We start from the raw sequence: 13,141 nt of genomic DNA on the forward strand, positions 1-13,141 counted from the left end.
ATCACCGCTTTTACTTTAGTTGGATCCATTTCAGTGCCTTTGCTGGAAATTCAGTAAAACAGATAATCCAAACATGCCTGATGGAACTCACATATTGAGAGTTTGGCGTAGAGTTTAGCATTCAGCAGTTTTTTTAGAACTTCTCGTACTAAAATTGTATGTTGTATAAATTAAAATGTCATCACCCCTTTATATAAATGATCATGCAGCACCTGGTTGAACACAGCAGAAGTTCCTTGTAATCTAAAAGGCATGACTTGAACTGATAACTACCCAGGAGGCTGTTGAAGGCAGTTTTCCATTCATCACCTTTTCTTATTCTCATGCAATAATACATCTCCCTTAGGTCTAATTTGGTAAAAAAATCGTCCTTTCGCCAGGTGGGCTAATATTCTCCACGCTAACAGCGTTCAGACCTTTAAAATCAACACAGAGTCTAAGTGATCCATCTTTTTTCTTTTTAGAAAGTACAGGGGCAGCCACTTTGGATTTTGCAGGTTCAATAAAACCCCTCATCAAATTTTTATTAATGTACTCATTCAATTCTTCGAGGGGATTCATTAAATACTTCTTTGGCTTTGGCTATTTAGCTCCTGGTAGAATCTCAATGGCACAGTCATTGGTTCTATTGCAGGGGGTGGAGGAATAGGATGTCACATTCCGTCTCGCTAAACACTTCAGCCAAGTCTTGGTATTCACTGGGAATGAGAGGCACTCCAGGCAGGGGATTTGCCGTCACTTTTAATTTAATTTAATTTAATTTTTATTATATTTGTATACCGCCCTTCTCCCGAAGGACTCAGGGCGGTGTCTTGGATGGCAGTTCTGCTATCCCGCTTGCATCATTAGAGGGGTTGGCCCTGTGGGTAACCTCAGGCTTCTCATCCCTTTCTCATCCACCATATTAGAGGTTTCCACTTGTCCAACCAAGCTAATCCCAAAATCACTGCTTCAGTCATTTTTCAGACCACCACAAATTGGATAAACTCTCAATGTTCCCCCATTTCTAGTCTCACTGGTTCCATTAGGTGGGTGACTAAATCTCCACCCGTTAAGGATCCGTCTGCCTGTTCAAACCTCATGGGGGAGGAAAGCTTTTTTGCCCTGATGCCCAATTTGAGGACTGTAGGGAGGCTGATTAGGCATCATGAACATCCAGAGTCCATTTACACATGTAAATCCATTCGAGCGCCTGTCTTAGGGACTGAGAGCTTAGCAAAGAGGGAAAAAGGTGGAACAGGCTGACCCGCGTTCTCTCCCTCATCATCTGTCAGAAACCACTCCAATCCACTTCTTAGGAAAGAAGAACTCTTGGAGACAAGTTTGTCCAAGCAGGAACTTTTACTAAAACATGGATGACAGTGGATATAATAGACAGGATCTGAAACTGTCTCACAGATCGATACTTTTAAAGTGTCCCCTAGTAAAAACCCCACCCCTCCGTCCATTTGGTCAGTCCCGGATCAGCCAAGTCTCAGGTGTCAAACCCCTCATGGGGAAAAAATAGAACCACCAGTACATTTGCAACATTATTACTTCCTCCCCTTCACATTCCATCTGGAGATACAAACCAGAATTCCCACCACCACCACCTTTCTTTGTTCGTCGTAGTTCAGAGGGAGGGGGTTTCTTCCATCGGTCTTTTGTGATGGCCACCAGGCAGGCTGAATAAACAAACATTACATCTAAGGGATAGAGATGGGGCAATTAACATCCCTGTCTTCTCTTTCCTCCTTGGGAATAGCAGAATCCAGTAAGGGGGGGTGAGATTTGGGTTTGCACAGAGAGGGTGTTAGAAATGAAATAAAAATGGATTCTGACATCATCGCTGTCATACAGTGCGGGTGCTTTGGTGGCTTCAGTTGGGGTCTTGATCTTCTCTCAAGTAGGGGAGGTGACTTGAATGGCTTGCTCCTGGGTAATCCAGTTCAATTTTTCTCTGGTGGACTGTGAGCTTCCTTTTTGCTTTTCTGGTGGGGTCAAGACACTTTTTTGCTGAGGGAAAGGAACTGGACAAATAGCTGCTTGGTGGCCCAGTTGGCCACATCTAAAACACTTGATCAGCAGTCCAGATGATACCTTTGGCGTTCCAGACGTCCCAGTCAGTGGGGTTTGTCAAGGACGCCTCATTGGGTCAGGCTTCGGTCCAGGTCCAGGAGTCGATGGCTTCTTGTAGCAGCTTAGCTCGATATCTAAATTCACGGCCAAGCGATACCACTCATGGAGCTGATCAGAGCTCCCACTGTAGATGCATGCCTGGAATAGATCTGGGTCCAGACCGGACTTGAAATGATGAACTAGCGATCGCTCAGGCCACTGCACAATTCTGCCAGCCACTCTCTGGAATTCACGCATGTATTCCTTCGCTGGCCAACCCTGCTGTTTCACTTCATGAATGTCCTTTTCAGCTTGCAGGGCTATGGATCCATCTTCAAACCTGGCCCTTAGCCTCTGGATGAACAGATTGTAGTCCCATAGCTCAGGTGCTTGTTCATTGTACAAGCTATTCAACCACTCTGTTACCTCCCCCTCTATTGCCTCCCCCTCTAGGTTTGCCGCTATCACATCAACCATAGTGGCAGGATAGGCGTTGGCATTTCTGTTCATGTGGGAGCGTACTTGATTCAAAAAGAAAGTTAACTTCTCGGGGTCACCATCAAACGTGGGTTTGAAAGGAGGGGCTGCTATGGGTCGCTGCCGATCTAAGAGAGCCTGTAGCAATCCATACTGTTGCAATTGATCTCATGGGAGTCCCACTGCTTGATCACCTCTTGGCAGGAGCCCTGGACTGGTGTGATGCTGGTGATGTTTGGGGCTAATTCTGTAACAATGATGGTTTGGACAAGCATGGTGCTGATATCGATCTGGACTACCCCGACGTGGATATCTATCAGGGTATCGGTGGCGATCGGGGCTTGCTCTATGCCAATAATGTTCAGGGATGATCTGATGTGGGTACTGCTCAAGACTCACATTGCAGAGGTACCAATTGGGGCTAACATACTGTTGTTGATGATCAGGACTGGCATAGCGTTGGCGATTGGGGCTGGCAGCCCAATGACGAAGGCCTGGGCTAATCGCAATGCTGACAGTGGTCTGGGCTTCGCCTCCACACTTGAAGTTAAAGCTGATGGCTTTGGTTGGGGGAAGGCAGCGAATGCCAAGTGTCTCCAATAGATAGGACTTTTTCCAACAGCAACAATGGCTCCAACTGGATCTCTTGTTCCTTTGGTCTTGCGCCGGCTGCCAGAACCACCGAAGTCACACTCTCTATCGGGACAATGGCCTACACCCTATCCGCTGATGTGGTATCTGTAGCTTTGAGGCTAGTAACAGGCTCTTCCTTTTTCTCCATCATGGAATCTTCCCTGAGTCTTTGTCGTCCTCCCAAGGCTTTTGGTAGGCAACCGGAGCCCAGGAACCCATGGTATTAAAATAGTTACAAGTCTTGGGTTAATTTCATGGTTCCAATAGATGAGACCAACTAAAAGAACTTCAAGGCAAGAAATTCTTCCTCAAATAACATTTTTATTTGGCTACAAAATAACGGCACATACAAAGCTGATGTCAATGCTGTTCTTGCTTTGACAATATATGAAGATGCAGCCATTTTCTCTTTAACCTTTGTGTTACCCTTAGAGTTAGAATTAGATGATGCTGGGGGGAGGAAGAATGTGTATGGGGATTAAGTTAGACATAATACAGCAATAGAGCATTTTCAAGGCTGTTTGAAATAAGAGATGATAAGAGATGGTGGGTCGGAGAACTGGGAAAAAGGTCTGCCTTCAAACTAATTGGAGAATGTGATTTATGACTGTTAATTGGAGGAGGGAACTGTGCTTTGATTCTATATGCTTAGGGGAGGAGAATTCAGATTTCAGCTTCGACCAGGTACCTGCTGATGCTATGCAACTTGAATAAAGACTCTTTAAGGTAAATAATGCCTTGAAGTTCTTTAAAGAATTCATCTGTCGGAACCTTGACAGGTAAACCCAAGACTAAATTCCCCTCCCCTTGGTTACAAAGCTGCAAGTTGCAATTCCCACCCCAATTTGCTGTCATAAATCACATTCACCAATTGTTAGAAAATGTGGGCACTCCTCCCAGCTCTCCACCCCGGCAAAATGTTATGGTTCCCATATATTTGAATTGTTTTGGCTAACTGAGAACTACAACCCTGCCCTGCTTCTTCTTCTAAACTACATATGTGGCAACGAAGACAAAATGAAAATGGCTTCAGTTTGGTTTGTCACAGCATTGACACATGAGGTGGATGGAGCGGGAAAAGGACAGTAGGAAGAAATCTGAATGATTTTGCCCTGTTCTGGTCAGGATGTGTTGTAAAAGCTTTTTGGATTATGGACACGCAGTTCTCCCTCTGGAGTGTCTTCCTTGTCCTCATGTTTCAGTTTTCAAGCTGGATCTAGTATCGCCCAAAATAACAGCGTTGAAAGGGACCTTGGAAGTCTTCTAGGCTTTTCAATCTTTTCACCCATTGCACCACTTTTAGCATATGGCAACATCCGAGTACCACTAGTTGCCTAGGAAGGTGTCAAACACTTGATAACCAAAAAAGGAAAAAAGTGATGAAGTACAGGTAGTCCTTGACTTACAACAGTTCGCTTAGTGACTGTTTGAAGTTACAATGGCACTGAAAAAGTGCCCCCCAAGCCACAGCCGGGCAAGACACCTGCCTGCCCACCCGGCGGCGCTCTTCCTCCTGTCTGAGGTTTTAATTGTTGTGAGCATTTCTCTTGAGGATTGGCAGCGGGGGTGGGGTGGGGGTGTTTGGTTTTTATTCCCCCCCATCTGCTGGGTGGTTGCAGCAGGTTTTGGTCACTTCACATGACCCCGGGACACTGTGACCGTCATAAATATGAATCAGTTGCCAAGCATCTGAATGTCAATCACAAGACCCTGGACATGCTGCAACATTCCAGCTGATTGGCACTTCTTCTGGGCTCAGAAGCGCCAGGATCAGCGCCGAACTCCAGCTGGAGCCTGAGGCTGGTCCTGGCACTTCCGCTGAGCCCTGACAGCCCTGCAGCTCCAGCCGTCTCTTGCTCAGGCTTGTGCGGTGCTGCCACCAGTTCAGCTCATTCCCCTCCCCCACTACCACTTTTCTAGGATGGTCGCGTACCATCTGCCAGGTGCCAATGTATCACAGGTGTACCACTGGTTGAAAAGCCCTGTTCTATACAACCTGCTGCATTTCAGATAAATGGCTGTCCAGTCTCTTTTTATGCTGATGATTGAGGGAGGGAGGGCTTCTCTGTCATTTGAGCTTGGCAAGAGGAGCCTCTGGTGAGGGTCTGGGCAAAGGGCTGTGGGAGATCCGAAAGAGACTTCTTTTCTGGATGCCTTTGAGGTTAGGGAGTGCAGAGCCTCTGTTCAGCTTCTGGAGAACAGCTGGTTGAGCAGGATATGGAGCCAGTCCAGGAATACATTCAGGGAGGGCGGCTGGGAGAACCACAAGGAGACAGCAGGCTTGGGGAACTCCAGAGTGAGGCTCAGGAAGGGAGAGAAACCCTGGGTGGAATTCTTGGGGTCTCCTGAATGAGGTTGCCATCCAGGGTTGGAAATTGCCCAGCAAAAGAGGCAAAAGCAGAGCATGCTCTGAATACACGCACACGCACGTTTCCTCTTTGCCCTTCGCCAGGTGTGCTTATCTTGGCCATCTCTGGGGGTGCAGGCCATTCTCCCTCTGCACTGCAGCACTTAAAACTGGGCACTGTGTTTCTTCGTGTCACACAGGCAGCTCTGCCTGCTCTTGAACGCAGAGAACATCTTCCATTCCATGGCAGACATCCTCCTGCGGGAGGAGGACCTCCGCTTTGCTTCCACCATGGTCCACACCCTCAACACCATCCTCCTGACGTCATCCGAGCTCTTCCAGCTGAGGAACCAACTCAAGGATCTGAAGACTGCGGTAGGTTGGAGAAAGATTCTCCTGTCTCCCCCGCTTGACCTACTTGGCTCCCTCCCAGCCGTCTGCTTGGATCAGCTTGGCTTCCTAGATGGCTTCCTAGGCACCCCCATCTCTAAATGGAGAGGTCAGTTGAGGGCCCCTCAATTATGCTGTGGAGCTACAGGGAGGAAGGGGTGCGAGCAGTTCTATGGCCACAAGCCCACTCTGCCCAGCTGAAGAAGCCTCTTCGGCCCGCAGTTGCCTCCATGAACCTTGAGGGAGTCAGCTTTGGACGCTCCTTCCCGACCTTCTAAGCTGAGGTCAGCAGTGAACATGGCTTCCCTTTAAGCCTCTCAATCCCACCAGTTTCCCACCCTTTCAGCACCAGGAATCTCCTGGAGAAGGTCGTTGAGTCGTTCTCTCCCATAGAGCAGGAGAAGGGAGTGGCTGGCAAGGGGACAGTCTTTGCTGGCCCCTCTGTATCTGAGTGTATCACAGGGCCAATCTTGCACTAGGGGCGCAGCTGGGTGGCCCAGTCCTTGGCAGGAGATGGCTGCCTTCGCTGTTGGGGAATTTTTCTTTTTTGCTTCCTACAGTGTTCACAGTTTTGAAGGTAAACATTTGTTTAATTGTTCAATTCTGTTTCAGTATCATTTTACTGAAGTGTTAAAGTGTGAATCTGCCTAAAACCTCCTGTGCCTTTTTGTACCCAGTTTCGCACTCTGCTTTCTTTTGCAAGCTGTTTCTTTCAGGCGGGGCCATTTGGGACTGGAACACTCAGAAAATGCAAAACTACGGTAAGTAGAAATGAGCTGCAAGTTATTTTTTTCTCTCTGCTTCCCCCCATGCTGTTTCCCCAGGAAAGCCACAACCTTTTCTGCTGTCTGTACCGCTCCTGGTGTCATAATCCAGTCACCACTGTCTCCTTGTGCTTCCTCACTCAGAATTACAAGCACGCCTACGACCTCATCCAGAAATTGTATCCTTCCAGGGGTCTGCATGGCTCTCTTCTCCCTTGGGATGCTTCTGAGGCGGAGAGGAGGGGGGCTGTGCGTTTGGAGGGTGGGTGGAAAAAGCTTCCAGGTGAAGAAGCACCGGGTAGGGAGGGGGTGGTAAGAGCCCTTGCTTCATGTCTTGCTTTTCTCACCCCACAAGTTCCTCCACTGCTTGCCTAGACCGTCATTCCACCAGGGGAGGAGCCTTCATGGACCACTCTAGGTGATTCAGGAAACTGAGAAACCCAATCTGGAGGACCTGGTGGCACCAGGATTCAGCAGATTTGGCAGAAGGCCAACAGAAGTGCAATTTCTAATTCAGACTCCTGAGCACTTCTGTTTTTGCAGGAGCAGCGGAGGAACCAGCAGCCTTCTGGACGCAAACAAGAGCTTTTCTGTCCAATGGTTCTTCAGCCAGACTGATGGTCAGGTCCCCTTTCCCAGGCATGGCTGTATTTCCTTGCAAACCTTCTGTAGAAATGGTTCCCCACCCCTGTCGCCATCCTACCCTGAGGACCTGTAGCTTAACACTCTTGAAAAGATGCACAGGTGATTCCAAAAGATTTCAGAAATTTAGCAATGCAGATTTCAGGAATAAATCTCCATCATGCCAGTTGCATTTCATTGCCTGCCACTCTTTAACCTTCCTGTTCTTCAGATGAGGGCAGCTGCAGGACCCCCTGCTTTCTGGCCATTTCCATTCAGGGCTGGGGTGCTTTCTACGGATCACCCTTCTTTCTGAAAGCCATTCCTAAAGAGCTGTGCTGGGCTTGGGGGCTTCTCTGCAGTGGGACTCTCTGTGTGACCCTTGAAACTGCCGGGGGGGGGGCACTGTTGGCGTTCAGAGGCCTTGACTGCTGATCCAGTGGAGACCTTGAGGTCACGGTCGATTTCCTGATTGAGGTGGACAAGCTGGTCCAGTTGATCGAGTGCCCAATCTTTACCTGTGAGTTTCCTCCCTGATCCTTCTTTGCAATGTGTTGTGTGTTGTGGCAGCTAGTGTGTCTTCACTTATTTATTTATTTAACATATAGGCACCCACTTTTGAACCAACACTGGGCAATCTGAAACTAACAGATTAAACAATATCTGTGTACAACAAAAAATGTTAAAATCACAAGTATTAAAACCAAATCAAAGCCAGGTGCCATCAGTAAACTTTCACTTGCAGCCCACAGCAAGTTCAGCTCATCAACCTCACCCTATGTTCTGTTCCAGTGTACAACCTGCCCTGTAGAAATGTCAGGGACAACCCCTTTGTTATATGCAATAGGCTGGAATTAAGCCAACCAAATTTATTTGCAAAAACTAAATGAAACAGACCGAGACTATATTAGAAGCTCTGCAAACGGTTGCCTTCAGCAATCAGCACCTCCCACACATTCCCCTTTTAAACAACAGTCTCAGGGCGTGGCTTCTCTTTGCCTCCTCCCGAGATGCCTCATTGCTTTTCTTTGTTCACTTCTGCTTGTCTGCCTCCTGCTTCAAGCGTCCTTGAACAAAGCCAGCTGTGGATCGTCTTTGTCTAATCTTTCAGGCTCACACAGCTGGGTCTGAGAAGGAACAAGACGGGAGGGGCCTGGCTGAGAGCTCTGCGATGCATCTGCAACCAAAGGCTCTCCAAACCCCTCCTCCTCAGAATTGTCCGGTTCAGCTGCCGAAACCACAGGCTGACGCTGAATCACAACACCCTAAACCCGCACTTGCCGGGAAGGAAAAGCCTTCCATGGCGCTTCCTGGGCATCAGAACATGGCAGCTTTTCAGGGAGGGTACTAAGAGCCTATCTGACCGGGAGGGACAGGCCAATGTCCATAGAGAGAGGCAGCCCCACAGATAAGCTGGTCCCGTGTCATGCAAGGCTTTGAAGAGAATAGGCAGCCCCTCGGATGCCATCCAAAGAAAACTAGGAACCAGTGCAGTTCATGCAAAGGGTGCGACGTAGGGGGGCATCTGGGGCATCCTAAACTAAGCATGCTGCCACATTCTGAACAAATTATAGTTTCTGAGTGGTTTTCAAGGACAGCCCCAGGTGGAGTACATTGCAGTAATCCATACTGGAAGCGACTCCTGGTCCTAGATTTAATTAGCACACCAGATGAATCTGCACAACGGTAACTATAGCTACCACCTGCTCTCCAAGGAGGAGCTGTGAGTCCAGGAAGACACCCCCCCAAACTATATCAGCTCAGTCCGGGGAAACTGGATTTAAGTGCAAACAGGTTGCCAAGCATGCAGATCACATATGACTGCAGGGCTGTGGTAGTTGTGCAACATTTTGTTATGGCTGAAAATGCTTTACGGGTCATAAGGCGCCCATTCTGTGGCTGTTGTAATTCCGGTTTGTCATTAAATGAGTGGTCCTCAAGTTCTTAACTCCTGCACTCTGGTCTAGGAGGGACTTCCCTAGGAGTTCCATCCTGGGTCTGCACCCCCAAGTATTCTTCTCTTGCTGCTTTCTTATCCAAATTCTCTTCTTCCCTGGATCCCTCTGTTCTGCTTCCTGGGCTTCAACCCATGGTAGGCTGCTGCCCTCGTGTGCTTTGGAACCTGTAAGGTCCTATGCTCTGTCTTCTTTCACGCAGTAAGCTTTTTAGTAACTCACCTACCAGATCTCCCCTTTTCACTGAATCTCAGATTTCAGGGTCCCACTTCAGTTTCTGCCAGCACAGAAGCAGCTCCAACCTTGTGACCACGGAGGTCATGCCTGTCCTGGCTTTCTTCCAGATCTCCGTCTGCAGCTGCTGGATGTGAAAAGCAATCCGTACCTCCTCAAGGCTCTCTACGGGCTGCTGATGCTCCTGCCCCAAAGCAACGCTTTCCAGCTCCTCTCCCACCGGCTGCAATGCGTCCCGAACCCAGAACTCATGCAAACAGCGTAAGTTGCGCCTGAGCCAAATCTGGAATGCCCTAATGAAAAGCACTTGCTTTACAATCTTCCCCTCCCCCCTTTTCAGAGGGGCAGCAGGGGCTGAATGGGGAGCCCTCTCTAGGAAGGAAGTGGCCTGTTGGCTTGGAAGGTCTGGCTGACCTGTCTGCCTTTGGCTGCTTGCTCTCTTTCCGAGATAGCAGCATCTTTACCATTTGGGGTGCCTTCTGCACCAAGAGAGCCATGTTCAAAATAATCATGCTTTTATTCAGTGCAGGAGGCTGCACAGGGGGTAAAGTGCCTTTGCTCTCTGCCTCAGCACCTTGAAGAAGCTCACCTGGCCTGGTAGCCTTTGCAGAGGGCATTCATGGCTGTGCTTGGCCCATCGAGGACCCACTGCCTTGAAGGGCCCCGACTGAAGGGCCCTCAGGTGTGTTTCAAATGCTCGGCCCCCACTGGGCCTTTCTTGGAGCACCTCACTGCTTTTTGGACTCCCAGTGTGGGGCTGGCAGGCAGCTGGGACTCTTCTCCTGGGGACAGGAGGAGGAGGGGGGGCTCCCTGGGTGACAGCATCTCAGCCCTCGCCTAGCTGGTCCCAGCTTTGTCTATGTTTGGTAACCTCAGGGAGCCACACCTCATACAGAGGCCTTTGGCATCCAGGATGAAAAATTCCCCTTGCAATGTTGTCACGGAAACCGGCCCCACAGCAACAGCTGCCGAGGCATTTCTCTCCCACCCCACCCCCAGGTGGCAAAGGGTCCCATGGGAAATCCCTCGCCCAGCCTCCTGCAGCTGCTCCTGCCTCCCTCCTGGCCCTTCCCAGAGAAGCAAGAAGCCAGGCTGCGCACATGCACACACACACAGAGAGAAGGCAGTGTTGGGAACTGGGTCTTGGGGGAGGGAGGTGGGTCCTTCCCGAGCTGACAGATGGGGTTCCCCCCCCCCCCCGGACATCTTGGGCAGGCCTTTTCCCCACCCTTTTACATCAATGGCTTTGACTTGGTTGAGCACCCGCTTCGCCCCAGCAGCATCCCAACCCCTTGAAAGCCTGTCTCCTTGGGGGCTGTACTCTTCCCCACTGCCTGGACCTTGAGGTGCCTGGGAAGCTGAGACTCCCACTCCCTACCAGCTGTTCCTTTCCTTTCGGTATTCCCTGCATGTAGGAGGCATGTCAGGCTTGGGGAAGAGGATTTGGGGGCCTTCCAGAACGTTCATGTTTCCTAAGAGAGGGACAGAGGGTCATCTAATACAGCTCTCAGAGGGCACATTGCAGCCACCCTGTCCCTAATGGGCCAGAAGCAGAGGAGCCACCTTTGGGGGTGGGGAATGGAGCCTTCTGCTCACAGAAGAAGGGAGGGGCTTCCCAGTTGGGATGAGGGGCAGCAAACAGCATCTCCCACTTTTCTTTGTGGAATGGACAAATGGGCCATTGGCCAGCCCAGCCCAGCCCCTTTTCTAAAACCACATTATGGGGCTTCCTGCCACCCCCATTTCCTTAGGGCTGGCAGGCAGGGCTGGCGTGTTGAAGGCCAGCAGAGAATTTGCTTGAGCCTTGTGGGAAACCAAAGGATATAGTCCCACCCCCAAACTGAGACTGTGGGGGGAGATGGGAACCCTTGTCTCTGATAATCATCCTCACTGGCATCCTGAATTAAGGCCCCAAAGGACGTTTGGGACCGGGGGACAGCAGGGGCCGTGGGGCCTCCGGATGCACATCCTACCCTATGGGCTGGATAACGAGGAAGGGAGCCAGGAGACACTGAGACCCCACCTGCCCTGCCCTTTCTAGCCACCTTTAGAGGTAGGGACCGGGTGCAACTGGTCGACGGGACCCCCGGGGCCCAGAAGGCGCTGCGCTTGGGGAGGCTGCTGCTGCTGCCATTTCACTTGTTCTGCAGGCCTCGCTTGGCTTGGGGGGGGGGGCGGCGGAGCCAGCTGGGAGACTGGCAAGGAAGGCTGCCGGCCGAGCTTAAAAAACAGGCGGGGGGCCCTCAGGATTGCCTCGAGGGGCCCCGGTGCCGAGCCGGTGACTCGGCTGGGCCGGCTGACCCTCCGCCCTCTTTCCACAGGGACTCGGCCAAGGCCGGCCAGGGCGCCAGGAAAACGGCCGCCGGCCCCGCCATCGACTACGCGGAGCTGCTGCAGCACTTCCAGAGGGTCCAGGGCAAGCATCTCCAGGGCCGGCACCAGCGGGCCACGCGGGCGGGGGAGCGCCGGGGGGCGGCCGCCTTCTGACGGTCTCCCTCCGCTCCCCACGGACTCGCCGGGCCGGAGCCGCGTAGCCCGCCCGGCTCCTCTTCGGCCGACCGCCACGGAGTGCCAAGCCCGGACTCGGGGGAGGGACGCCGCTGTTGCCGGGCCCGCTCCGGCCTGGCCTTGCGCGCTGGTCCGCGTACGTCGTGCCCCCGCTGCGACGGGCGGCTTGCTAACCCGCGGGAGAAGCCTGCGGACCGTCGCTTGAAATAAAGGACCGTGGAAGCGCTACCCTCGCCCGGAGACTCTTTTCCTGGGGGGCCCCCGCCCACGGAGGCGTCGCCGGCCGGGCCGGGTCCGCTGAACGTCGGGCAGCCAATGGGGGGTGAATTAAAATGGACGGTCTGGGATTGAGGGGGGGGCGAGGTCTGGAGCTGGCGGCGCCCGGAGCCGCGCTCTTTTCTGGCCGAGGAAGCCAGGCAGGAGAGTCGGGAGCGGGAGGCTTCAATTGTAAGAGGCCGGCTGGAAGGGCGCGCAAAGCGGGGGCCGATCCTGCCCTGGCGCGAGCGGGCTGCGATGCTCGAAGAGGCCCCGCCGTCCCAGAGAGAGGAGCCCCCTCGCCAGCGGCGGCCGTCTGCCAGAGCGATGGGCGCCCGCCGCTCGGCAGGTCCACCGTGGCTCCCGAGCCGCGCTCACGCCCGGGCCCCTCCCCGCCGCCTGGCAGCCCGGACCGGTTGCGCCAGGGCCCGGGGCTCCGGCTGAGACGCGACGGAGGAGGGAGCCCACCTCCCCGCCCACGTGACCGGAGCGCGCCCCCTTCCCGCGCCGGCATCCGAGGCGCGCGCCCGTCCCCTGCTGGCCCAGAGGCGCCCCCGGCCGCGCCCGCTCCCGTCTCCCGCAGCCCATGGCCCGCCGCCGCGCACCCCGCGCCTCGCCCTCGCCGGCCCCGCCGCCAGTCGCCCGGGCCGGGAAGTGATCGAGCGGGCGCGCCGCCGCCGCACAGCCTCGCCCGGCGCGTCGCAGGGAGCGCAGCGGAACGGAGCGAGCGGGGCGCGGCGCGGCGGGCATGGAGGCGGCGGAAAAGGAATGCGGGGCGCTGGGCGGCCTCTTCCAGGCCATCGTCAACGACATGAAGGTGAGCGACGCGGGGCGGGCCGCGAGGGTGCCGCTGAGGACGT

At 52.8% G+C, this 13,141-nt stretch overlaps 2 protein-coding genes across 6 annotated transcripts in view; both read left to right on the top strand.

Moving 5' to 3' along the window:
* VAC14 (VAC14 component of PIKFYVE complex) overlaps nucleotides 1-12,252 on the top strand; it is a 67,440-nt gene extending 55,188 nt beyond the window's left edge. For 2 of the 3 annotated variants that reach the window (XM_083370505.1, XM_083370507.1), the window contains 5 exons: nucleotides 5,755-5,929; nucleotides 6,769-6,887; nucleotides 7,770-7,849; nucleotides 9,629-9,779; nucleotides 11,840-12,252. In XM_083370505.1, the coding sequence (XP_083226631.1) occupies nucleotides 5,755-5,929; nucleotides 6,769-6,887; nucleotides 7,770-7,849; nucleotides 9,629-9,779; nucleotides 11,840-12,005 (691 nt within the window). In that variant the 3' untranslated portion in view covers nucleotides 12,006-12,252. The remainder of the gene's footprint in view (nucleotides 1-5,754; nucleotides 5,930-6,768; nucleotides 6,888-7,769; nucleotides 7,850-9,628; nucleotides 9,780-11,839) is intronic. The other variant, XM_083370506.1, reaches the window with a different exon arrangement.
* A 715-nt stretch (nucleotides 12,253-12,967) lies between these two features.
* Nucleotides 12,968-13,141, top strand: part of MTSS2 (MTSS I-BAR domain containing 2) — a 51,224-nt gene continuing 51,050 nt past the window's right edge. For all 3 annotated transcript variants that reach the window (XM_083370452.1, XM_083370453.1, XM_083370454.1), the window contains exon 1: nucleotides 12,968-13,098. In XM_083370452.1, coding sequence (XP_083226578.1) covers nucleotides 13,030-13,098 — 69 coding nt within the window. In that variant the 5' untranslated portion in view covers nucleotides 12,968-13,029. The remainder of the gene's footprint in view (nucleotides 13,099-13,141) is intronic.

Source organism: Vipera ursinii (genome assembly GCF_947247035.1).
Source record: "Vipera ursinii genome assembly, chromosome: 10".
Taxonomy (NCBI): Eukaryota; Metazoa; Chordata; class Lepidosauria; order Squamata; family Viperidae; genus Vipera; species Vipera ursinii.